Source organism: Pempheris klunzingeri, chromosome 23 (genome assembly GCF_042242105.1).
Source record: "Pempheris klunzingeri isolate RE-2024b chromosome 23, fPemKlu1.hap1, whole genome shotgun sequence".
Classification (NCBI taxonomy): Eukaryota; Metazoa; Chordata; class Actinopteri; order Acropomatiformes; family Pempheridae; genus Pempheris; species Pempheris klunzingeri.
In genome coordinates this window covers 3,579,890-3,605,309 of record NC_092034.1, presented here as the reverse complement: position 1 = coordinate 3,605,309, position 25,420 = coordinate 3,579,890, and the positions used below count along the sequence as shown (strand labels likewise).

General features: G+C 42.7%; 1 protein-coding gene across 1 annotated transcript in view; it reads left to right on the top strand.

Moving 5' to 3' along the window:
- nhsl2 (NHS-like 2) overlaps positions 1 to 24,208 on the top strand; it is a 109,147-nt gene extending 84,939 nt beyond the window's left edge. The window contains exons 3-10 of the mRNA XM_070855192.1: positions 3,299 to 3,441; positions 6,704 to 6,953; positions 17,222 to 17,404; positions 18,476 to 19,598; positions 19,721 to 20,885; positions 21,616 to 21,925; positions 22,709 to 22,826; positions 23,529 to 24,208. Of these exons, the coding sequence (XP_070711293.1) occupies positions 3,299 to 3,441; positions 6,704 to 6,953; positions 17,222 to 17,404; positions 18,476 to 19,598; positions 19,721 to 20,885; positions 21,616 to 21,925; positions 22,709 to 22,826; positions 23,529 to 23,865 (3,629 nt within the window). The 3' untranslated portion in view covers positions 23,866 to 24,208. The remainder of the gene's footprint in view (positions 1 to 3,298; positions 3,442 to 6,703; positions 6,954 to 17,221; positions 17,405 to 18,475; positions 19,599 to 19,720; positions 20,886 to 21,615; positions 21,926 to 22,708; positions 22,827 to 23,528) is intronic.
- Positions 24,209 to 25,420: the final 1,212 nt, after the last annotated feature.

Sequence of the window (25,420 nt, the reverse complement as noted above, 5' to 3'; positions counted from 1 at the left end):
ATACAAAAACCAATGTAGTTACCCTCGGACAGAGCCAAAATGGCCGTTTCCCCCCTTTTTTAGTCTTTTCACAAAGCTAAGCTAACTAGCATCTGGCTGCAGCTTCATGTCCAGTATAAAGACACGAGAGCTGATTTAATCCTCTCGTCTTCATCCTGGCAAGAAAGCAAATAAGAGTATATATATCTCAAAATGTCAGACTATTCCTTTAATAAAAGGTCATGAGTTGATCACTGTCTAAGAAATCATCGGTTCTGCAGTTAGAAAGGTTAATAAAGTCATTGATAAAAGATGGTTGTTTCACTATTCCATAAACCAGCAGCAAAAGTTAGTAGGACATCTGCAGTTCTTATAACAATCCATCAAGTCTGCATTTGTGCATGTTGATATATAGGTGATGGATTGATTATGTCCAGCTGCTGTTTGTACCACTAAACAACCTACATGTTCTCATGTTAGTGGGTTTTAACTGACTATGAATCACGAGCAAACAATTAATTAACCATTAATGAAGCCATTTTAGTCGTTGTAAGTTACAAACTCCTCATAAACTGTGACCTATTATAAACTGGTACAGCTTTTACAAATCAATACTCTGCGGGCTTCAGCACAGCTAACGTGAGTCATGTTGTAGCAGTGTTACACTAACTGCTCGTGAGTTAGCAGGAGCTTACATGATGCTCATTGGGATTAATGAGAAAGTTATTTCTTCTGCAGCCAGATTAAGTTGGTCAGAGTTTGGAGAGGAGCGCCAGCCTCAGGCTAAAAGCAGGCAGGTTGCATAGTCTGATCCAGTGGCTTGTTGGCATGTATGAGCCCTAAAACCTCCTCAATTTTTCCCTAAATTTAAGGGAATTTGCACCAAAAGATCAGAGCTTCTGCAACGCCTCGACTGTCCGAGCCGCTCGTGCCTTGTCTGAATCTTCCCTCTCTGTTGCATCGCTCTCTGCTCCTTTCTTTTTCTGTCCTCCAGGCCTTCATTTTATCTCACTTGCTGTTTGAATCTCCCACATAAAGTAGAAGAGAATAAAACGTAGCTGTCAACATGTGGTGGGAAATAGTTTCCAGTGTGACACAAAACGAGGAGCAGCCTACAATGTGTGATCATTGTCTCTGTAAAGTTGATATCTACACCCTTTGAGTTTACACTTTCAAACTCACCTCCACAATTCTCAGCATGGCCACTAACACACATCAGTACATAGTCTTAACCCATGCTGAAGGTTGTGAGCATTTTAGTGTGCAAAGGCTGCCTTGTGTGTCCTCTGAAGTTTAGAGCGATAATTACAGTTTGAACGGGTGAGTTCCTATAGACGTTTTCCTGCTGCTGGCACCTTTTAGCTTAGCAGAGGGAAGACGTCAACAGCAATGATCCCAAATGCCATTAAAAAAGCAGCACACAATCTGTGGGTGGGTGGACTGCCTGCCCTCATAGAAAAACACATCATTATCTTTTTGTATAGCGTGGTGCTGCTGCTGTATATTAATTTCTATTCATGACTCTGTATTCATGACTCCAAAACACTCCTACGCCGCCTGCAGTGGTCTAAATCTGACACCTGTCAAACTCCCCGTAAACTACCTGCGTGTCTGAGTGTGTTTAGCAGGCGTGAAAGCTGTGCAGCGGAGTCTAAAGGCCATCGCAGCTTACAGAGTTTAAAAACAGATGCAGGCACCCTCTAAATGCTAGTACTTTACCATATGGATACTGCAGGAAGTGCTGTAGTCACTAAAATAAAGGCAAGCTCAATCAGCAGGTCTCATTATCGACATAATGACCAGCAATGATCAGAATAAAGTGGCTATTTCACACAAAAACTACAATCTATATTCTACTTTCTCTTGCATTTATTTATTTATGCCTTGTAGGCGTCTTAAGATTATTAAGGTAATCTTCCTTCCTTTGGTATCAGAGCTGCGAATGGTGATTATTTTCATTACTGAGTAATGCATAGATTCATTTCTCAATTGTTCTAATAATGATTTGGAGTAACAGCATAAAATGTCCACCACAGATTCCCAAAGTCCGATGTGAGGTCATTCAGTTGCTTGTCAAGAATCCAGACTAAAAAATATTAGATTTTTTATCACAGACGACTCAGAAAACACATGTGGGACTGTAATTTCTTGGCATTTTTGCTTTAAGATTACTTAAACAGTTGCCACAATTCTTGCCCGTTATTTTTATGGACGTGACCAAATAGTTTCAGGTCAAAGTGGAGAAAAAAATACAGTTCTTTTGAATTCATGATCTTGTTTCCTGCAATTAGTTATCTTGAACTTGTCACTTTTTTTGGGGATGAAGACTTGAAGACTGCTGTTTTGTGCTACAAAGCATTGATGATTATTGATTTTAGTGTTATTTATATACTAATTGATGCTTAAATGCTAAACGTAGCATCTTTTATTTTCATTTTTTTTCTGGTGCTGCTATGCATGACAACTTTCCCCCATGTCGATGCACAGACTTCACCTCCTCCTTCGGAGGGTGGGGAGGCGCTGACATGCTTTGTTGTCACCCACCCTCTTGTGTCGCTAGGCAACCGAACGCCACCAGGAAAGAATCCATATTGTCCCGCGAAGCAACTTCAACCTAAACCCCTGTACCTCAATGACGCTGCTGTTCCACTAAAGCTGTCAGCGGGATGGTGCTGGGAGTGTGTGTGTGTGTGTTAGTGTGTGTGTGTGTGTGTGTGTGTGTGTGTGTGTGTGTGAATTAGAGGGCTTTAGGGATGAGTGGGGAGTGGGTCGGGAGTATGTTTTGGGGTAAAGGATTGGCTAAGGGCTTGTGAGGGGGAGTGTGTGTGTCTGGAGAAATAGGGGGGGTAGGGGTTAGGAATCTGTTTACAATAGCCTGAGGGAGAGTCGTCTAAGCTGCCATAGAGGGAGAAACACTCAGATATCGAGAGGAAGTGTGAGAGAAAAAGTCCAAAATGAGGAGAGAAAGAGGGACAAGACAGACAGAAAAATAGAGAGAGAGTTGCAGAGAAGGAACGAATATAAGGAAAAAGAGCCCCGCAACCCATGAGAGGATTAAAAACAAACTTTAAGGTTCGTCTGCAGAAGGAGTCACAGGAGGGAAACTGCAGGGTGATGCAAAGCAGCAGTCGTATTAGATCTCTGCTCTCGGCCATGCAAATAGGATATCTGGTGCGTGAGTCTGGGTTGTGTGTGTGTGTGTGTGTGTGTGTGTGTGTCAGCGCACTTTTATTCTTGATGCTAACTTATGGGCTCACTCTTTTTTTTTCTGCTTTGTGAATGTGTGTGTGTGTGTGTGTGTGTGTGTGTGTGTGTGCAGACTTTGAGGAGCAGTTGTACGACACCAAGCTGACCGGTCAGACTTTCCGGCATCCATCCTCGCAGAGCTCAGACGACACGTCCACCTCGCTCAGCCGATCTCCCATCTCCCTCAACAACAAGAGACCTGACTTCATCTTCCTGGTAAACACACACACACACACACACTCACACACACATGCACAAACATATTTGATCATACGGCTCCCTTGCACCAACTGTCATCTGTTTGGTAAACAAACACAAACACGCACGCTCAACTTTCATATACGATTATTTGAAGCCTCACTTCTGTTGCAAGTAAGCACACACACACACTTGTACACCCTCAGAACTAGATTATTGCAGGTAAACACACACACACACACACACACACACACTGTGTCCACCTCACTTACCTTTTTCCGCTTTTATCCCTGAACAACAAGTGAGCAGCCTTCGCCTTCCTGCTAAACTCACGCTAACTCACTCTGTCCCACTCCTCCTGCCCTCTTCTCTCCCTCCTCCACTCTTTATTTCACCACTACACTTCCTCTTCTAACTCATTCAGCATTTTCTGTTCGTCATGCCTTTGTGAACCACACATGGCAATTTTACACGTATAGCATATTTCATTACAAGTGCTTTACATTCCAAGCAAAAAAAGAGGAAAATATTAGCATAAAAACGAGGACATTGGTTGAATAAGCAACATAAATGAGCAGAAATCAAAGCAGTGATGCTGCGCACACCCAGAGTTCATTAACATCAACACATTCAAACGTTTAACCGTACGGCACATGTATGTTACTCAGGGATTCACAGGAGACATGCACATGCTGAACGCCATGCCGGAGATCATTTTCCTGATAAATTAAAGGATTAAATGTTCCGTTATGGGTTGAGAAGTTTCTCCTTCATTGCTGTAGATTAAACTACCCAACAGAATATAAAAGAGTTAAGATAAACTCAACCTTAAACATTGATGCACCACTAATATCAATCCAGAAACATCAGATGTAATAGTAAAACACCAACAGGGGTCATTTTTATGCATAATAAGTACACTTTGCTGATAACTCTTACACTTTGTCACTTATATTTAAGTAAGGTTTGATTGCAATGACTTGTATTTTGTGCCTCTTGCACCACTGATGGTGCTGCCAACATTGTTTGGCTGCACTGTAAACAGATGCACACGTTGTTGCTGACGAAGTAGCAGTTCAAGGTATTTATGCTGCCCCCGTGTCAGGTGTCATTTTGAATGGAAATCTGGGTCTCGTCTTCCCCTGAAACTGTCCCCACTTCGATTGAGACTTGTAGTTTGGAGTTCAAAGTGAGATTTATGTACTTATTGGTTGGCTGTTGGCATAATTTCTGTTGGAAAGTTCAGAGTTGGCTTGTGCGTTATTGAGAGAATAAAGGCTTTAATTAGTAACAGTATTCTTCTCCCCTGTAGCTAACAAATTACTTTCTCAGTGTCACTAATACTGTTTCAGCTAAAATTTGTGTTGTGACAAAATGCTGATTTTCTTTTGTTATCATGCCTTTTATATCAAAGACTAACGCCGAATTATCCCAAAACTACTGAGCAGTGTATCCCGCCCCCTCTGTGGTATTTGTCAGTATTAGTCATCATCCTTTTCACACTCTCAGCAGGTTTCCATAAACTAATGCCAAATCATTTAGTGTCATCCACATGGAAATATCACCAATCTTATACTTCACTAATACTTCATCAGAAATTAAAATAGCAAATGGCATCAGTGCTATTTGTTAGTCAGCTCACGCTCGTGGAAATGCAGTGGAGTGTTTAGTGATGGATTCTGTTGTTGTATGATCTTAAAAAGCGTCTATAGACAGTCACAAGTGGATGAAACAGGCTCGTTCGCTACACCAGTTCTTCTCTCTTTCCGTCTCTGCCTCTGCTGCTAATAGTTCTCAGGCTATTTCCCCGAACTGTGTCGTTATGGCAGCTTGATGGACTCCCACAGTGATTTTACTGCAAGATGGCTGCACATTTCCTGCATATTGCCGCACCGTTCCTTCAGCAAGCTGTTAAACAGCTCTGTTAAGTTAACGCCTTTCTCTCTGTTTGGGCTAATTTCAATTATACTTTGGCAGATTCCCTCGAGACAAACTGGATTTCACTTTCCACAGCACATCCTGTACATGTTTTTCTCAGATGCATTTCATCAGAGAACTTCGTCTGAGACTTGAGTGTTTCCTGCATTGCAGCAGCCCAAAAGCTGTGGTTTCAGTGCCTTGCTTAAGGGCCCTTTGGAAGTGATGGCTGATACCTTAAACTTAATACCAGGCAGCTGACAGAAGCAAGTTGCCTCCCAGCTGGGATTATACCTCCCATTGGCGCCAGGAACTGAACCAGGGCTGTCTCTGCTACTTCTCAGCCTCTGTCCCTGACGGCTAATGAGATCTATTTCCCATATTTCTGCCTTTTCTCTTCATTTCCTCCTCTTCTGCTGCTTTATTATGTTTTCTGCTTTACTGCAACACCTCTAGAAGTGTAAATCCTTAACATTTAGTGCTCTAAATCACAATCATGTTCCAATAGTTCTCTCTCTGTCTTACAAGATAGCTGGAAATGAACGTATACTGTTTATTTTTTAGGACAAATAAGGACAAAAACATGTTCTTTAGTAGATGACCTCCAGCAGGCTGTCTTGCCTCCTCCAAGTTTTCAGTTGTATTGTTTTTACCTTTAATTGAATTTAGAGTTTCTTTAGTTTTTTTGTGCTTCAGCCAGTAACAATTTAAAGAAAGAAAAACCTCATTGTCTCATTTTCAAAATAGCCCGACCTTAAAATGGAAACAGAAGCTGTCAAAGAAGTTGAAATGATGTAAGATGTAACAGACGCGGAGATAATTGAATCTGAGCAGAGACACCAGGCTGCATTAAGATGGCTGAAATGTGTGACAAAAATTTGCATTTTACTACAAAAATGTCTCTTTTCCCCTAAAGCTTGCACTTTTGTTTTAAACTGTGGCTTTGAAGCAAGAAGAAAACTGACCAGAAATAATGTCAATGTGTGTTTTTCAGGATTTAAAGACTTTTTTCTAAACCAGCTCGATGTTTCATGTCATCTGGTGCGTTGCTGGATTGAATAACTAAATAATAACGTTCATAAAATTATCAGTTATTTTAATGTTAAGTAAGTTGTTCAGTCAAACGTATTGCATCAGGAGTTGGTGGAGACCCAAACAGGGCTAAAAGTGATGATGTCAGTGTTGTGCTTACAGCTTATCGCACTGACCTCAAGTGTCCAAATATAATCTATTGATTGAAAATCACCACTTTTCTGGTTTGTATTTATCGTTACATCTGGATTTACGCTTCCTTAAAGGAACACATCCTGACAGATCAGATTACTCACACTGTCCAACACTTCCTTTCTTCTTCTTCCTCTAGCCGGCGTCCAAACAGCTCTACGAAGATGAAACCACCTCCTCAGTGTTTGGATTGAGGTCCGTGACCGACCCGTCTCCCTCCCCGTCCCCGTCGCCCTGCAGCTCAGATCGCCCCCCGCTGGGTTGGAGTAGTAACAACAGCAGCAGCAGTACCGCCACTTCTGCTAACATCGGACCGCCTGTCGCAGAGAAACCACGCTGGAACCTCGGGAGACGCACACCTGGTCACTTCCAGCCGCTCGACATCACAGGTACGATGAAACACCTAATCCAAAAACAACAGTGGGTCACATTTGGTGTTATTGGATACTTGGAGGCTTTCCAGAGGGTATTTGGTACATATATTACATGTCTCTAATTTAGATTCTAGTTTAATTTCTCCTAAATTGACTGCATAGTTGTAGGAAAAGTACACATTAACTAGAAGAAGAAAAAGAAGAGAATATAACCTTGACGCTGTTTGTGACGAAGAGCACACGTTTTGAGGTGATGGAGGTATTTTTGAAGGCTTATTATTTGCATCTTGCCCTTTTTGTAAAGATCACTGCAGCAGAGCGACAGGAAAGGTGATGATATGCAACGGATTCGAACGTATTGCAGTGGTATTATATGCATCATAGCCAACTGAGCCTTCAGGAAGTTTTCACTGTAACAGTTTTATGTGAGAAGTCTGGACAAACTCGGTATAGACAGCATAATATATTGTAGTTCTTGCCTTAGAAGTCTTTGGCCTGGCACAGCTACAGTACCTCAGGGAATTCATGAATGTTTCATCGCTTGGACCAGACTGATCCGGAGCCAACGTAGTGAAAGAGTAAAAGAGTTTGCTGTATTTAAATGCTTTCATAAACACAGGTGGCTGGCGTCCAGCCTACCAAGTGAAGGATGATTATCCAATCAAAGTGCACAATATCACTCTGTCTCAAATTATTTTGATCAAACATTTCGGGGGATTTGGACTGTTGGTCAGACAAAACAACATTTGTTTGGTGTTTTATCAATTTTATGGCATTTTTAAAGAAAAAAATCAGTCAAATAATCACAAAAACTATGAATACTATAACTAATATTGATGATCGGTAAGTCAGAAGGAGTGATACTGAAGAAAGGTTGGATGTGGATGGAGGTTAAGTGCAGAGTGCTGTCAGGGGAGGGGGAGGTGCTTGTTGTTAGTGTGTTGGCCATAACCAGATATCTTCAAGTATTATATGGCTTTATTAGAATTTATGGCCTCAGTATAAAAGTTCTATGACAAATTAAATAGATTAACCTCTGAGATGAGATCGTATTGGAAATGAATCAGTTGTTAGATGGCTCTGGATGTCTGACACAGTGTGTTGTGCAAACAACCTCTGCAGGGGGTGTGCTGAAATGTATACGGTTAAACTAAATCTTAGTTTTATATCACCGCTGTCATTAGTTTAATGTAGTCGAAGAAAAAACACTGGTGACTTTGTTCTAAACACTCAGTGCCTCAGAGCAGAGAAGCGGATTCACACATTCTGTGTTGATCTCAGGGGAGTTGGTTTTTCCTGCCACAGTTGTAGAAGTGAGAGTCGTGGGAAATTAGAATGAAGGGAAAAGTGAAATAACTGTGAATTCTGGTCTCTTTAGAGGTCAGTATGGTTTGACTTTGACTTCATAGTTGTAGCAGTAGTAGGAAAAGAAAAGAAAAACCAGGTGACTGAGCCAGGTAGGAAATAATATCTTTTTTCTCCCTTAACTTAGCAAATTAGCAATTAGCAAATATTAACATGCAATAGATTCACTGATGGTTAAGTTTATGCAAGTAGGATTCAGGCAGGTGTGACTTTTGTTAACGGCAGGTCATTGAATGAATGAATTGAATTATGTAGTGGTGCAATAGTTATTTTAATTTCAACTAAAAACGTTAGTCCTTCACTAATGATTAATTGAATTAATTCTGCTGCTGTGGTCAGTGTAAATTACCTTAGATAAGACAATTCAAGCTACATTCCTGCGTGTAATGAGGTTCACATAAATGTACTGGCCGTCCCCAGGTGCCAGTTAGCCGAATTGGAAACTTGAAGGAAAAAATAAACACAAAGTCTCATCTTCTTCCTCAAGAGATCCACGGGGAGGAAGATATTTCTGAGCAAAGGTGTGTGAGATTATTATTAGAAGTAGTAGTAGGTAATTTGACAGAAAAACACCATTCATGTGTTAAACCTGCGACATTCAATAAAGGATGTAAAAGGAGAATGGATGTAAAGATTTAAGAGAACAGCAAGAAACTCGTTTTCCAGCAGGAAAGATTCAACATTTTGTTCTCTGCATGCAGGTTCCCTCATCGCTTGAACAATTTGGATATTCATGCCAGAAGACATAAAGCACAGGTTTACTCTGGATGATGTAGACATGCAGTGCAGCACACACACACACACACACACACACACACACACACACACACAGATTCCCACTTGACACAGGTTTGAGCTTTAAGGGAGAAAATCCTGCAGAAACAAGATTTGACATAAAGAACATTTTCTTCTCATGATCACATTGGTTATCGCCCTCGCCCATCTCTGGCAGTCAGCCTTGCTTGTGTTCTTCGCCTTGTTTGTGTGTGTGTGTGTGTGTGTGTGTGTGCGTGCGCTGTCAGAGCTGTTAGTATGCTGTGGTTATCCTCAGCAACATCGTTCTGACACTCCTGCTTCCACTCGTCTCAACCGAGCCTCCTCCTTGTTTACTTTGCGTGCATGTGTGTGTCTTTGCAAGTGTGAATGTGAGCGTGTGTGTGTGTGTGTGTGTGTGTGTGTGTGTGTTTGGTTCCTCCTGGTTTTTGGCATAGCAACTGCTTCGTCACTGGGTGCCTCTCCCCTCCTTTTCGCGCATATCCATCTATATCTCTCCGTCCCTTTGTCTCATTCTCCTGCACTCTCTCCCCCTCTGTCTCTCTCCTGTCTCTCCTCCCCTCCTCACCCACCGTGTAGACGAGTAGAAGGTCAGGTATAATGATGCATGCCTGTGGCGTTGTACTTGGTGGGTATTCACTTCCTTCAGAGAGACAGAGGAAGAAATTGAGAGAGGAAGAAGGAAGGAGGCAGAGGAAGATGGGTGAGAGAAGGGTAGAGAGACAGTAGAGAGAGAGAGAGGGAGAGAGAGAGAGTACTTTTAAAAGACCTTTTATTTTTCTTATTGTCAACAAGTCCCTTGTAAAGACCAAAAGCAGCAGCAATGGGTTTGGTTTCTACCGAAGATGCAAATCTTAAAAAAAATGGGTCACACTGATGGTTTCAGACTGGCCAATCATGGCGTAGCATCGGCCAGCTGCAGCACCGTGTGCTGTACAGACCCAGATGTTCCTCATTTTCAGGCTGGTTTTGTGGACTTCGAGCTGGCAAACATTAGCAGAGTGACATTACAGCATTAATCATGATCTAATGGTAGCACTGTTACGCCAACGTTATGCTAGCTACTGTACCGTCCTGGATGTGTACACTTGCTGCTTTTTCTTTTTAATGATTTGTCGCCTGCAGGCAGAGCTCCCCGCTCGTCGTTCCACTCAAAGCGGACATTTAGCTTCTGTGGGATGTTGTTTGATTGAATAATTGACTTACATTCAAGTTGTTACAGCGATTTTACTGTTAAGTGAGTTAGTCACTCGAGATGATACAGACAATGAGCTGGATGGTGGACGATGAGCTCAGGCTGCAAGCGACATGGAGGAAAGTTGTACATAAACTACCCACATTGTAACGATACAAAGCCGGTTTAAAATCATCCCTAATTTCATTGTCTTCGGCCTTGATGGCCAGGTGATGTGGTAGTTGACTTTCATTCTGTGATCTGTAACGTCAAGCTTTAGCATCTATCTTTATCTTTTTAACTTTGAGTGTGACATCCTGGATACTTCCTTCAAATGCATCTTTTAGACCCTTCTACCACAGTGTGGGCTCCATACGAGCTCCAGTTTGACGGAGTAGCAGCGGCTAACAACCAAATGGTGATGGATCAGTTTCCTACAACAGCTGGGCGCTTTAGTTTTTAGCAAATGTTACACTAACGGAGGTTAAAAGTTATATTTGTCTGAAGATTAATAAATATTTGTTGCTCTTGTGATTATTTACTGCTGCAGCAAGTCATCTACAGTGTCACAGCGTGGCACATGGATGTGTTTTGGATATTTTTTGAGAAGAATGGCAGGAATAAACTATATCAGGTGTTGGTTTTAGTTTCATGGGATTAGTTGCCAGTAACAAAATGATAGAATATCACCAGACTTGTGCAGCTTGTTCCTGTGACGCCAAGCCTGTCATCCCGCTCTCTTTCAGTCCATCTCTTTCTCTGTAAACCAGGGAACAGGTAGCTTGCAGTCAGCTTGCTGTTTCCATGGTAACTCACCACTCTTCCTCTCTCCTCCCAAAAAAAAAAAGGAGGAAAAAAAAAAAGAAACAGTAGCAAAGAAAAAGAGAAGAAGCCACTGAAGCTGAAGGCAGAAGAGGGGAAGAGTCGAGAGGTGGCCAAGTAGAGAGCAGAGAGGAAGAAATGCAGATAGAAGAGAGACAGAATGGGAGAAGAGGACGGTGGAAGGATGCAGGATGAACGAATAATGAATGAAGGATAATGAGAGAACGGTTTGTCACAGCTTCCTCCTCCCACTTTCCTTCCTCTTAATCCTGCGCTCTTTCTTTCCATCTCTGCACATCTCGCTCCGGCAATTTTCATGAATGACTGTAGGCAGTGAAGATGTGAATGCAGAACAGGGAGGGACAGACAGGCTGTAGGTAGGCAGACAGACAGGCAAACTAACAGGGTAAGACATTTATCAATTATTGTTTTCCAATGTCCCTAAAATTAATCTGATTTTAGACATTTTATGAAAGTTGCTATAGAAACACATAAGTTTGTGCCATTATTTCCACTACTTCTAACATTATGAGCATTTAATGATCCTAAATGTGAATCATTGTATCACCAAGTGGGTTTCTGGAATGAATATCGGATCCTATAGTTGTAAAAAGAAACACAAGGAGCTTGTGACATTGCAGGAACAAGCATGTAGAAGAGAAAATAGGCAAAGTTTGTGTTTAGTTAGCTAATTACTAGTAAAAATAGGCTGAATGACACAGACAGGTTGACGGTTTGCAAAACATCACATCACTTGTAGGAGCAGCTAGCAGTGAACATTCATGTAGGTTTTGACTTTCAAAGATCCGGTTCTTATTGAAATATTGTGTATTTGTGTGAATTAGCGGTTTGGATTGGTTCTTTCTGTAGCTGCTACTTTTTATTGAGCTTGTAAATTTCGTCATTTATTCTCAATAAAAGCAAATATGATGACGCTTGGCAGCAGGCAAGTAAACAGCTAGCAAATGTTGTCATTTACAGAAAAAAAGTTGTTGGACACTAAACAAGGCATTTTGTTGATGCAGTGTGCAGAGAGTTAGCTAGGGAAGCAGAAACACAGACAAGCATTCATGCTGTTGAGCCGCAGACGGTCTAATCCTCTCAGTTTACCTGAAACGCCTCCGTTTACCAGGAATCTGACAGGGGGCAGATCTATTCAGGAGTGCAGCACATCCTATTGGTTGCACATTGTGCCCTGTGTGACAGGAATCCATCGCTGGGCTGTAATTTGGTTGATGCAGCTCAAACAAAGAACAAAGCATTTTTATTTTGAGGCTGCCTACTATTGAAAACTCATTACAATACAGCTCCAAAATAGATATTTAAACAAATATGTTTGTCATCAGCGTTTTCATTTTGTGAAGATTGCACAGACACGTCATTGAAACTACAGATGTTTAAACATGACTTTTGGCACCTTGTGAAGCTTGTTGGCTTAAAATTTGAGGTTGACAGCTCATCCTTGACCTTTGAAAGGTCCATTCAAGGTCCCCATGCTCTCTTTGACTGGGACTTTTGACCATACTCCATGGTCTTCAGCGGCATCCTACTTCATTTGTCAATGGCTATTTCTAAGATCAAACGTGTCAGCTTGAAGATGGGATATGATTTAGGAGGAGAAAGGCAGTTTATCTGATTATAGAGACAAGGATGTGCAGAAGTTAATATTTTGGACTTCACCCCTCATTTATTCTGTAGTAACCACAAGGGTTTGATGCTTACACAGTATTTTGACATCAAGACAATGACAGGGGAATTGCTGTTAAGAAAGGGAAAATTTCAGTGTCTACATGGGAAGTCAAGTGTAGCTTTTTAAAATGAGTAACAGGGTCTTTGGGAACCTGCAACATCTGTCCACCCCATCCACAACTACCTGAACATTCACGGCAGGCAGGAAAGCAGTGACGCCAGGCCCATGCTGAATAGACATTATAATGAATGAATTATCATCACGTCTCTCTGGTGGAGGCTGGTGATTGTTGAAATAGTGTCTATTATTTATGGCTGCAGGAGAAACACAAAGACTCAACAAGAGATGAGGCCGATCCAGAATGAGGACGGCGCTCTGAGAGAAACAGGCAGCAAATGTGACGTGTTTGTTACCGAAGAGTGTAAGCTGAAAAACTGTCACTATGTTTGGATGAATTCATGATCAAAGAGGCAGACAGTCCAGCAGGAAGTGGGTGAGAGCATGACAGCCAGACAGGAACTCATATTTAGCCCCGCTCAATGGCTGAGTCATAGCTTAGGCTCTGCTGGAGAGCTGCTGTAGAGGTTTCAGTCCAAACAGTCTGATTTATTAATGCACAGAGGGGAATGCCCATTGAATGGTGCTCAGTGAATGAGCTTAACAGACAGATTGTTGGAAAAATAGACACACGATGAATGAATGAGGCAAAATAGACTGTTGGAGAGAAAGAGATAAAAAGACAAACAGGTAGTCACTGAAAGCAGACAAACATGAAAGATTTAAATTTTAGAGAGACAGCAAGGATTCTTTGCTTACTGATAACTAAAAATGACCATGTTTCAATTAACTCAGTGGTTTAATGATTATCTAACCAGGAAATTAGATTTCTGGCTTCCAAAATTCATTTTGCGCAAAAAAACTCATCACCTGCTGGAGTGTCAGAACACTCCCAGCCTGCTTATCTTCAATCATTAATTTGGTCATTTGCAGGTCCAAGACTTCTAGATGTCTGGGCTGAAACCAGGCTCCTTGATTACAGCATTTCAATCGCAGTGTTTCACATTGAAGCAGCTTCAAAATCCATCCATCCATCCATTATCTATACCACTTATCCGTCACGGTCGCAGGGGGAGCTGGAGCTGAGAGGACATGTAGAAACAGAGTCACTGAAATGCTGTTGAATCAATAGTCATAGGAAAAACATTCCCTTTTCAGCCATTTTCACCTTAAATTTCAACGTATCTTAGACATGCAGATGGGTTTTTACCTCCAAACCACCAGAACCATGTTTGCTGGGCAGCTACTTATATTTTCAGCTCCTCGGTGACTTAAAAACAGATTGTCATACCTGTTTACTGACACAGCAGGCGGTAGACGTCATGGTCACCTCACAGGGATAAACACAGCTTCTATTTAGCACAAATTAACTTACGAAGCCTTTTGGATAAACGATGAAACATGTTCGCTCCTGCCCCTGATTGAGAAGAACCTTCATAGCCACTGCACTTTGTTTTAATCAGGGTTGCCACAGCTTAAGGCAAGTTACATTTAAGGCTTTCTAAAACTTTTTTAATGCCACTCAGAAGCGTAAGACCAATCCGTGCCAAGTTTGAAACACTTCTTGCAGAAATACACTGTTGCCTCAAAGACATTATTTGCTACCGGTTTCAGCCAAGCGACAAAATATTGGTCGAATTGCCAATTTTCATGGAATTTTCCACTTCCATTTGTAGTCTAGGGTAAAGTGACAGCTAGCCAGCAGACAGTCTGAGCATATCAGCCACAAACAAAATACAAAATACAAAAATGTTAGTTCAGTATCTCTGGAACGTTAATGTGATTTTTCTGCACATCTTACCAATTCTTTTGAGATTTTGAATTACAGAAAAAAATTATTCATGAAATCCATTTCTTATCATTAATTGAGAACATGTTGGTACCAGTTTTTAGATTACTTCATTTTAGATTAATGAATTTAATGCTTTTTAAGCCTTTTAAACAAATAGTGGGACCTCTGATTTTGTTCAGTGTCAGTTAACTATCAGGTGTCACTTTTTATAACTGATAATATATCAATACTAGACATTTATAATCAGAATGTAGTAAAATTGCAGTATTTTCAAAGTGACTATTACCTTGCCATACATTGTTAGTAGTAACTAGTTACCCAATACAGAATTAGTATTTATTAAAACTAAGTTAGAGTACTAGAAAAACTAAAAACTAGATGGCAAAAGGCTAATAAATGTCCTAAAACATCACACTCCAGTCTGTGTGGTCTCCACCTGCTGCCACATCAGTAAATGGAGTGATGTCAAAGGTAAAAATAAAAAGGAAGAAACTTTAAGCAGGTTAGACAACAGCAAAAAGATGCGATTAGCTTTGCTTTGTAAGAAAACTCTCATTTCGTTTTTCAAACTTTGTGTCTCTGGAAAAAAAAAGTGGATAAAGAAACTGCATCACTGAGCTTAATGAGTTGTTTTTACTGCACAGGGAATATTATCACGAGGAGTCTGTCTGCTATTAGTGTGCTCTTTGGTCTCTGAGATAGCTCAAACATTTGTAATTCTGTGTTGTTCAATGCTTGGATGTATAATTCATACGCGCCGCTGCAACAGGGACACAACTAGAAACAAAATGGAAGGAGAGCAGGGTGGAGTCATTTGTGAACGCGAACCACCTGGGAGGCAACAAGATGACAGACAAGAAGACAGACACACAAATAGGTAGACAGACAGGTCGGGAAAACAGATGGTGGATGTGTATGTACATATGGGAGGATAGTACCACAGACTCTCACTCTCATATGCTTTGTTTTTGGTTTTCTATTCATCGTCACATTGGTTTATGGTTTTTAAGACAAGCAGTTATTGAATTAGACAACACAATGGTTGCTTCGGGAAGAAACAAAAAGCAGAAAATCTGTAGTTTTGCTATATTTAGCTTGCTGAGACCAATTAAAATCAGTGGTTTGTACAATAAACACTGTATTGTTCCTTTAATTTACGTACTGTTCCGTTTGTTTTGGCACTTTTTCATCGATTCCGACCTCAATTGATTCACTTTCTGTTTGTCTGGCGTGTGTGTCTTCTGTCTGTCCGATTAAACAACTGGGTCTTCACTCACTGAGGCAAACAAAACTTCACTGAATGGCATCATTCTGTTGTAGGAGATGAAGTTTGGCAGTGGACATGCCTGTCGCTGCAAAACAAAGCTAATGGCTTAATAGAAGCTTGACTGAGTTATGCATCCATGTGAGAGACTGCACTGCATGTCATTAAGGTAATCAAGTAGCTACCTGCTGCCTCCGATGACTCATTGGATTACCGGCTGCCCAGACGAGACATCAGAAGGACAGGAAGTACAACAGCACAGCAGGTCGCTCAGCAGCATCTGCTGTAAATCACTCTGGATTTAAAACCGGCGGCAGAAAAATGTGCAGCATAAACATGTAGGTTTATGGTGACAGAAAAGAGAAAGTTATTCCATTTCAACAAAAACTTGAGGCAATTTCGAGCATCAGTGGCTCAAAATGTCGGCAATCACGCAAACAGAAATTCAGAGTTCATGAAGCTCAATGTCAGTTAAAGGCACACATTGGCCTTTTGGGGAGCCAGATCCAGCTTCCAAACTAATTCCATGAGTCCATCCTGATGTAGTCTGAAGTTTGTGTATCACATATTAAGAGGAGAACCTGGTGTCCGCTGGTCATTTGAGTTTGAGACCCCTGATTTACGCTAGGAGGAGGACGTTGGTGAATCCAGCCAAGTGAAAATAGTTTGTATTCCTCATGCAGCTTGATGAAAACTATATTGCACAGATATTTCAGTATTGCAGCACTTGTAACAGGGCAAAATCCTTCCTTTTTCCTCATGGTGCTTTATTGTGAAACAGGTGGTGAGAATGAGAGGACGATGTTGTTGTGCTTGTAGGACTACTGCTTGTTAAATATGCTGAATTTAATATTAAATGCCAGAGAAAAGACCTGTCTTATTGAACTTGTGCCAAAGCCTCCTGTAAACAGTTTCCTTGGAATCATCAACCACATCGATTTCATGCAGAATTTAAAATCAAGGCTGAAGCAATAGCAGCCATTTTAGCTTGAGCTCACCCTTAAATCTTTTGCTTGCTCTAACTATTCCTTTTTAACACGGATTGTTCTGTAAAGTGAGAGCATTTTGACATTGCAAGTGTGAATTTAAAAGATTTATTTAAGCCACATTACTGCATGATATTCAAACGCAGTTACTACAAGCCGAACAAGTGTCCTTCCTGGTCCATTTGTCACAAAAATACATTTAACCTGAGTGAGACAAGCTGGGTATATCTAGAGTCATAATCTAATATTTTATTGCCATGTCAACAACATGATTGGATTTAGTGTTTTAATGAATTTACCATGTGTCAAGTAATATTACTCTCCCCTTCCGCTCACTGACCTCTCTGTTCCTCCTTCAGGTGAAGGGAGAGGAGGGAAATTCCACGGTGTCGACCTCCTCCAGCACTCCCCATCCCCATCCCCCTCTCCAGGGGATCCCTTCCCCCACCAGCCCCGCTCCCTAGAACCTGTCACAGACACCTTCCACCAGAACCTCCCGCTGAGGAAGACACACTCTGACCTCGACGCAACCTCACCCGCAGGTGTGTGTGACCGTCATGCGACTCTCTCGCCCTCCTCCGATGTTTGTCTTCTACCGTTGTTTCCTTCTTGTGTTCCTGTGCTGCAGGTTACTGTTCACATAAACTGAGCGTAGGCAAATACAGGAATGAGGGAATAGAAAGAAGCCAGTCACCACAAACTGAAATACTTCTATTTATTAACTTCTTAACCCAGTGTCAGCTAAAACTCTGTTGGCGTTGTTAGCCTTGAGCTTTTTTTGGCTCCTGATTCACATAGATTTTACTCACTTACCTTACCGCAAGTGTTTCCACTATTATTCAATATTTTATCAAGTAAGTAAGATCATGGATTTAATTATATTTTGTGATGAACTGTCAACACCAATCATTTTACCAGCCTTTTTTGTGTTTCCGTGTCAGCTCCAGTGAATGTAGCTTTGTTGGATTAATCTAGTCTTGTTCATACTCCTACTTGGCTTAATCCCACGTTAAAAAGGGGTCACAGTGGCAGGAAAACATCTTAATCATTTCTCCTCCTGCTTTTCACCCACCAAATTTTGAATTTAGCAAAGAACACCACAGAGGTAAATGTTGCTTTAATAATTTCTTTCCCCTGTGTTTGCAGTAATCTGTTGTGCTCAGTGAAGGATGGTTTTGCCGGCAGCCAGGATCTTTTCGTGCCTAATTGGTTTATTTGCAATAACAGGGATACTCAGTCGCAGGATAGGAGGGGTTCATGTAAACAGTTTAACCTGAATAAGGCCTTAATTGTTTACAGGCGAGAAAAGGCAGAACATCTAAACTTAACATACATCTGACAGTTTAAAAAATGGATTTCAATTGATTTTGTATTAAGTAATGCAATGTTTTTGTAATTTGCTCCATGCCCATGACCCAGCCCACACATTTTCTAAGCTTATTTTGAGTCCTGATTCATTGCAGACTGTGGCGATCACTCAAGACTCACACACTCTATTCTTGTCTTTATGTTTTTTTTATTCAGTGGGTTCTATCTGCTGTATCTGCATGTGAGTTTTCATGGTCAGATGAGTTAATTTTAATCATTTCTGTTGTTTTAATTCTCCTTCTTAGCCCGCTCCTCGGCAGATAACGCTTCGGAGCAGCGTGCCCTGGACCAACTTCACCCAGGAACCATGGACCACTCTGGGCTGCTGTGCTCAAACACGCCCTCCACCTCTTGGAATGGACCCAAGGGCTCCACCTTTTCTCCCGGAGCGTGGAACGAGCCTTACAATTACAACATGAACAAAGGCCCAGCAGTTCCACCCAAACAGCACAGCATCATTGGTAGTTCAGGAGGAGGGATGCAGGACGGGTTGATGTTGGTGGGCTCAGCACAGTCGGTGAGCTCGCATTCCAGTTCGTTCACATCTGTGACAAACCCTTCCGGGAGAGGAATGAATAACATGCCAGGGAATTCACTAGCAACAACAATGATGGGGAAGCGGAGCGAGACTGAAGGGGCTGCAGCGGACGGAGGGACGGGAGGAGTAGGGGGAGCCGGGGAGGCAGGGAGAGGGCGGGAGAGGTCGGCACGTTCCATAGCAGCGGCGAACGCCTTCAAGTTCAGGGAGCGTTCCCTTTCTACGCCTACGGATTCTGGTTCCTTCTGCTTTACAGAAGGCCAGATAGACGGGAACAGCGTGTCTACAGGAGACGGGAATGTAATGGCAATAACAGACCACCAACGACAGCATCATAACTTCCTTGGATTGAATGAGAACTACGCCCTTCTATACCCAAGAGGTAGCTCCGAAGACAGTGCCAGTACTACAGACACAATCTCCGTCACAGCTTCAGACTACAGCGCTGACGGCCGCTTGCGCCTGCGCTCACGCTCCATCTCGCTTAAAAAATCCAAGCGTAAGCCGGCACCTCCTGTTAGGAGTGTCTCTCTCATGAAGAACCTTGGAGAAGCCGAGGGGAGAATTCACCATGAAGGCAGTCTTTACCGGGATGGCCGGCCAAAGAGCCTTCATATCCCCAGGGACCACTTCCCAGACTTCCAGCCTGATTTCCTCCTGCCCAGTTCGTCCATTTCCTCTAAACCCAGTGTTGGTGAGCGAGAGCTGTGCCAAGGAGGTACTGACGGACCCCCAAGCCTGGAGGTCCAAGCACCAGAGAGGGAGGGAGAGACAGAGCTGACCTTCCCCAATCACTGGCAGCTGGGGGAGTGGAAGAATGACCCATACAGGTAGGAAATTAAACTAAACGTTATGTGCTCATGTAAGTGCTCCATCCAGTTTAAAACTTTCTAGCTGTCTGGTTAATTGTTGATTAGAAATATAGTGAGATCTCCTCTTTTCTCCTCCCCAGGTCTCTATCAGGCTCCAGCACAGCAACAGGTACCACAGTGATTGAATGTATGAAAGTCAGAAGCAGCTCGGAGTCCCTGCTTGATTCCCCCTCCACCTCTAGAGCCACCTCACCCTCACAGCTCTCCATGGAAACGGACAACAAGGCATCCTCGCCCTTCAAACCCCCAGGACTTATGTCCCCATCAAGTGGTTATTCCAGCCAGTCAGAGACTCCCACCCCAACTGTTCCACTCAGTCAGGTCACGGTTGGGACAACAGGCACAATAGGGACATTGGGGTGTAAGTTGCGTCCCAAGATCCCAGAAAGGAAATCATCGTTACCATCACCCAAGGACCCAGCTGCGAGGTCTAGGTTGTCCTTTGAGATGCCTGGGAATGCACATCTCGAGCTGTCATCAATTAAGCCAAAGCAAAAGGCCAGCAGACGCCATTCTGACACCTCAACAGCTGCAAAACCGGGAAAAATCAGCCCCAGCTCTTCACAGGCATTGCCTGTGGTTACTCAGAATGAGCTGAAGACTGTTCGGCTTCGTTCTATCTCTCGGGGGGACTTGGAGGACTGCCCTGATGGGGCGTCCGACACCATTGAAGAAGAGCAACATAGTCGGGACCTAGGCGAGGATCCCAGCCCGCCACCCACCCTACCAAAACCCAAACCACCTGTCGCTGTCAAGCCCCCACTGCCCAAGCGGCCCATAAACCTCCTCCTCAAGTCTCCCTCCCCCTCTTCCACCTCCCCACTAGCCCTTGACTCACCTCCTGGCTCACCTATAGACCGTCCTGTGCCCCTAGGAAACATCTATAAAGTCATGAAAAAACCCAAACCCAAAAAACCACCACCACAAATTCCAGCAAGTCCATCTGTTCTGCCAGATTTGACCACCGCTCCGCAAATTTCCTATGAACATCCATTCCTCCCCCAGTCCCAGTCCCTCTTTGACCTTCCTCCTCTTCCAGACCCCCAGCCTCTTCTGGAAGACCCAGCGATGGAGCCTGAATTCGATGCAGACCCAGAGATCCATCTTGGTCCTGAGGACGGAGGCTCACTCCCTTCTCCCTGTAGTAGCCAAGACGCCCCAGAGCTCCAAGACAAGAGCAAAACCCTCCCTTCAAGGATGACAATCTCCTGTTTGGCAGAACTGTCAGACAAAAAGAAACCCAAGGTGAGGAAGACATCAGGAAACACTTCCTTTAATGGGGTCTTTGTGGTTAAGTTTGTCCTGGTGACAAACAACATAGAAATGTAATTCATATATGTAGAGATTGTCATCAATGTCCTCAGTTTTAATGTGATAGTTGATGCTTATCCATTGTAAGTGTATTACTTACAGTAGATTGCAATCAGCACACCCTTAGTTTGGAGGAGCAGGCAGGAGTCCTGGCTCAGACTCTACACAATTTACCGCTGTGGACAGGGTCAGCAGAAAAACGTGTTTTAGTCTCCTAAAAAAGTGTATGCTGTGTTTCAAATATTTTTACTGCTTTATTTTGCTGTTGGACAGCACTTTCGATGGGGAACTGAAACCGTTCTCTCTTTCTCTTTGCCCGCTTCAAAGCAACCAGACTCCATTAAAAAAAAAAAAAAAAAACCTGAACTAAGGTGTTAGTTCACTGATTGAGGGAGCGGTAACACAGTGGACTACCGTGGCTTTAAAGGTGGCTTTGAAGCCATCTGAGAGAGATAATGGCTTCAGTTCTCTGCAGAAAGGGCTGTTGGACGGCAATGTTGAAAATATTATGAATATATTGTACACTTAAACTGATGTTGATGATTTGGTGGGCCGTTTTTTACATTGCTAAATACACCCCACTTCAAATAATCCAAACTATCCCTTTAATTATTATACCCTGCAGGATTGATCTGATGTCGAAAATGTTCTCATTCCTCTCCAGGTTCCACCTCCTGTCCCCAAGAAGCCAAATGTCCTGCTTCTCCCCTCGTCGGTCCACTCCTCCACCAATGGCAGCACAGAACGTCAGACGCCTCAGGCCGACAGCCCTGTGGGTCTTCGGTCTCCACTAGGAACATTCTCACCAGAGGAGTTCCCCAGTACTCCTAGTGTTCCTGATATGCCAGATCAAGATGAGAACCACTTGGGAACAGACGAGGAGAGTTCAAAAGAGTCATCGCTTCAGTCGTCTCTGCATGACTCCTCCCTCACAGAGCTGGGAGGGAAAATGGCCAGCACTGGCCTTGGGTCAGGTATGTTTTAGGAGAAGACTAGGGTCATTAGAGCTCCAAAATTGGAACTCCAACTTTACTTTAAACATCTAAAAGACACTCATGAAGACCATGTGAAGTGAGTTCATTTTGGCAACTTTTGTAGTATTGCAATGAGTCTGTCTACTTTACAAACTACACATATGTGAGCTTACATATTACTCAGATTACTCCGCATTGGTATTCAGAAGTCATGGATAATGACAATCAAGAAATGTTTGAGTCTGAAGTTTTACTGCCACGATGGAGCAATCTTAATGACATAAACATGAAGAATCTACTAACTCATACGAGCTGATAAATGCTGTTTGATCTAAGGCTTGTTTTGGCAGAAGCTGTGGAACTCCTAACCTTTCTCTTATCATTTCATATGCATGTGTTTAATGATAGCCTGTCAGAGCTGCTACATTTGATTAGGATCCGCCCCTGCTGCGTTTGATGCATAACCCCCTTAATCTGCCAGAGGAGATATCTCAGGTTTTCAATCAAATCAAGCACAATCACTCTGAAATTGGACCAAATCAAAACATAGAGTGGTTCCCACTGTTTGTAACAGTGAAGATGACATTTATCATTATTATCTAATTATTCCCTGACTGTATGTAACTGAGTCAGATTTACTCTTATGGCAAACGACATATGCATGTATTATGACTATTGGCTTTGGTAAAACAACTGCAAAGCCAGCAGAAATATACACATGATAACACAGTGAATTTAATATAATTTTAATATTAGGTTTTATGATTTCTCTGTCTTGTTCAGATGAGTCGGCAGTCAATGAGAAGACGGTACTCCACATCGCAGAGGAAACGGATGATGACTTGTTGGCCAGCACACCTGCAACACACACCACAGAGGACCTGTTCACTATTATTCACAGGTTTGAACATGCACACACGACAAATACCATAATATATACAAACAACGATATTCCCGCAGATGTCTTCTCTCAAAATAATTGTAAAGTGCATTACAGTCTTGTCTGACAGTGCAGACTTATTATCACAGTACAAATGGTTTCAGCTGACACCAAGCTTTCCTGCCGGCTTATTATAACCCAGAGCATGTGAGGAAAGACGCATTGTTTTGTTGAAAAGGTGTGAGGCAGACCGAGCATAAGGTTCCCTAGCAACGGCTACATGTATAGTGGGTTACTGCACGACCAGCGGCTCTTATTTTGTCCTTTTTTCAGATTTTCTCTCCCACATGCACACACATATGTGCACAAACACACACACACACAGAATCACAATAAGGCTAGTCTCCAAGCAACAAGTGTTCATGATTTTACCTTGATGCTGAAAATAGTTTAAAAGGTGGAGAAGAAAAGGTCAGGGGGGGAAAACCGAGAACAGGAGTCAATGTGTTCATCTTTTACAGTAAAGGATGGCGCCCCTTCTGTAGTCACACAGTTTAGATGCTTTTATTCTCTAAAAGCAGTCGGTTCAATCTAAGTTTGACTCTTCTGGCATCATGAGTAGATTTCAAATAATGAAATCTTTCGCCGTTGGGAAATTCAGAAGTGCTTCTTTATTTTCCCATTCTCCACCTTCACTAATAAGCTTGTCTTCTCTTTGCGCAGGTCCAAGCGAAAGGTTCTAGGTCGCAAGGAACCGTCGGACTCCTTTGGCAGCCGCCAGAGCCTGGTGTCCCCAGTGAAGCACAGCACCAGCGGTAGCGACATCCGAAATCTGACCTTAGGCAGCCAGAGATCGAGCTCCCGCAATGAGAACTTCATGGCCCTGCTTCAGAAGAAAGGCAGTAAGTCTTCCAGTGGAGGAGCCAGAGTCTCCGCTATGGAGCTTCTCAAAAGCACAAACCCTCTGGCACGACGGGTCACAGAGTTTTCGTCCACTACGTCGACCGCTAGCGAGGGCGGAGAGGCGGCATCTGGGAACGGCAAACCCAACGATCAATGAACGGAAGTATAGTTAACGGATGTTAACCAGGTCCATTTTCTGGACAAAGCTACCAACCAATTCTAACATTGCCACCCACTGCAGATGGGGCCGTCGGACTGTCCAACTGGATCGCTCCAACTACTGATTGACCATTTGCACTGTCCAATCAAATTGGAGCATGTTTTTGGACAAAATGGTCCCTTCCATGGTTGAAGCGCTATTGTCCCCTGTCAAACCGGTCCCTCTAGGAAAGCGAGAAATCTGTGGAGAGTTAAGTTTGTTCTCACTATATTTTCAATGAAAGGTGGAGGTTTTAAGGTTCTGCTCCACTCCTGCACCGTGTGTTCCTCATTTGGGATATGCTCAGTGTGGAGGCTGGACGGGTAGATGGATGGGTGGAGTAGACGCTGGGAATGTAAGGATATGCAGTGGATATCTCTACACCTGGCTCCTTCTGGATGAAGACAACAAGTCGAGTCCCCGATGACCAAGATGGTCAATGTATATGAATCCGTAACCAGATACCGACACCGATCCACCAGGATACCACAGATGATCATTAATCAAATGAATCCAAGAAATAAATGGAGTAAAATACAGAGGATGAGAGACTTCCAAATGAATCCTCTATGATTCAACCAAAACCCTCCAACCAGTAGCACTACAGCACCGACACCTGTAGACCTACATGAATTGAAGGGTAAATTAATAATGGTGTGATCAGGCAAATGAGAAAGCATATATGCCCAAAACCTTGGACATCTTAACGTCTTCTCTCTCTATGGTAAATGCAATACCATAACAGGCAGCAACACTGTCGTTCCCAGAAAACAAAACATTCTGACTTGCGCAGATGAAGCGCTTGGATTTACAAAGAGAAACCACATGGGGTTTTTTTTTTTTGCCAACAAAGATGAGGTATTAGCATGTCACAGATTTTGCTGCTCATGCTATGAACATGATCGCGGACCTTCATAAAACATTCCATAGAAGCACCCAGCAAATGGAAGACATTTTGGAACGCAAGCACTTTTCTTTTGGCGTCAGCGGTCGTTTACATGGCGCAGCATTTGCGTCGTTAAATTTTTTTTTTTTGTCATCGATCACTATTTTTTCAGTCTATGTTAAGATTTTTTTTCTTATATTTTTTTCCTACACATGCTAGAAGGCCATATACTGTACATGTCTGATGGGATTGTACTTTATGTATGATGTACAAAGATAAACATAACGCATATATCAACGAATACCATTTGCAGACACAAAGACTTTAGTGTACAGAGAAGCTAGCAGCTTGGACTAAAAATGGGCCACACGATGGAGGGAAAGCACACACTCAAACACACACACACACACACACAGGCGAAGGAGTGATGCCATGGAGTACGAGCAGAACAGACCTATCTACACTAATGTGTGTGTGTGTTCATATGAGTGTGTGCACAGATGAAATCTTGCCTGTGGAGTTTCTGTACAGAGAGCATGAAGCAGGCCTGGTTATTAAACAGGGTTTTTATTCATTTTGGTCTCTGGTGACGGGACCAAAGGACTGTTAAAAACTACAAACAGACCA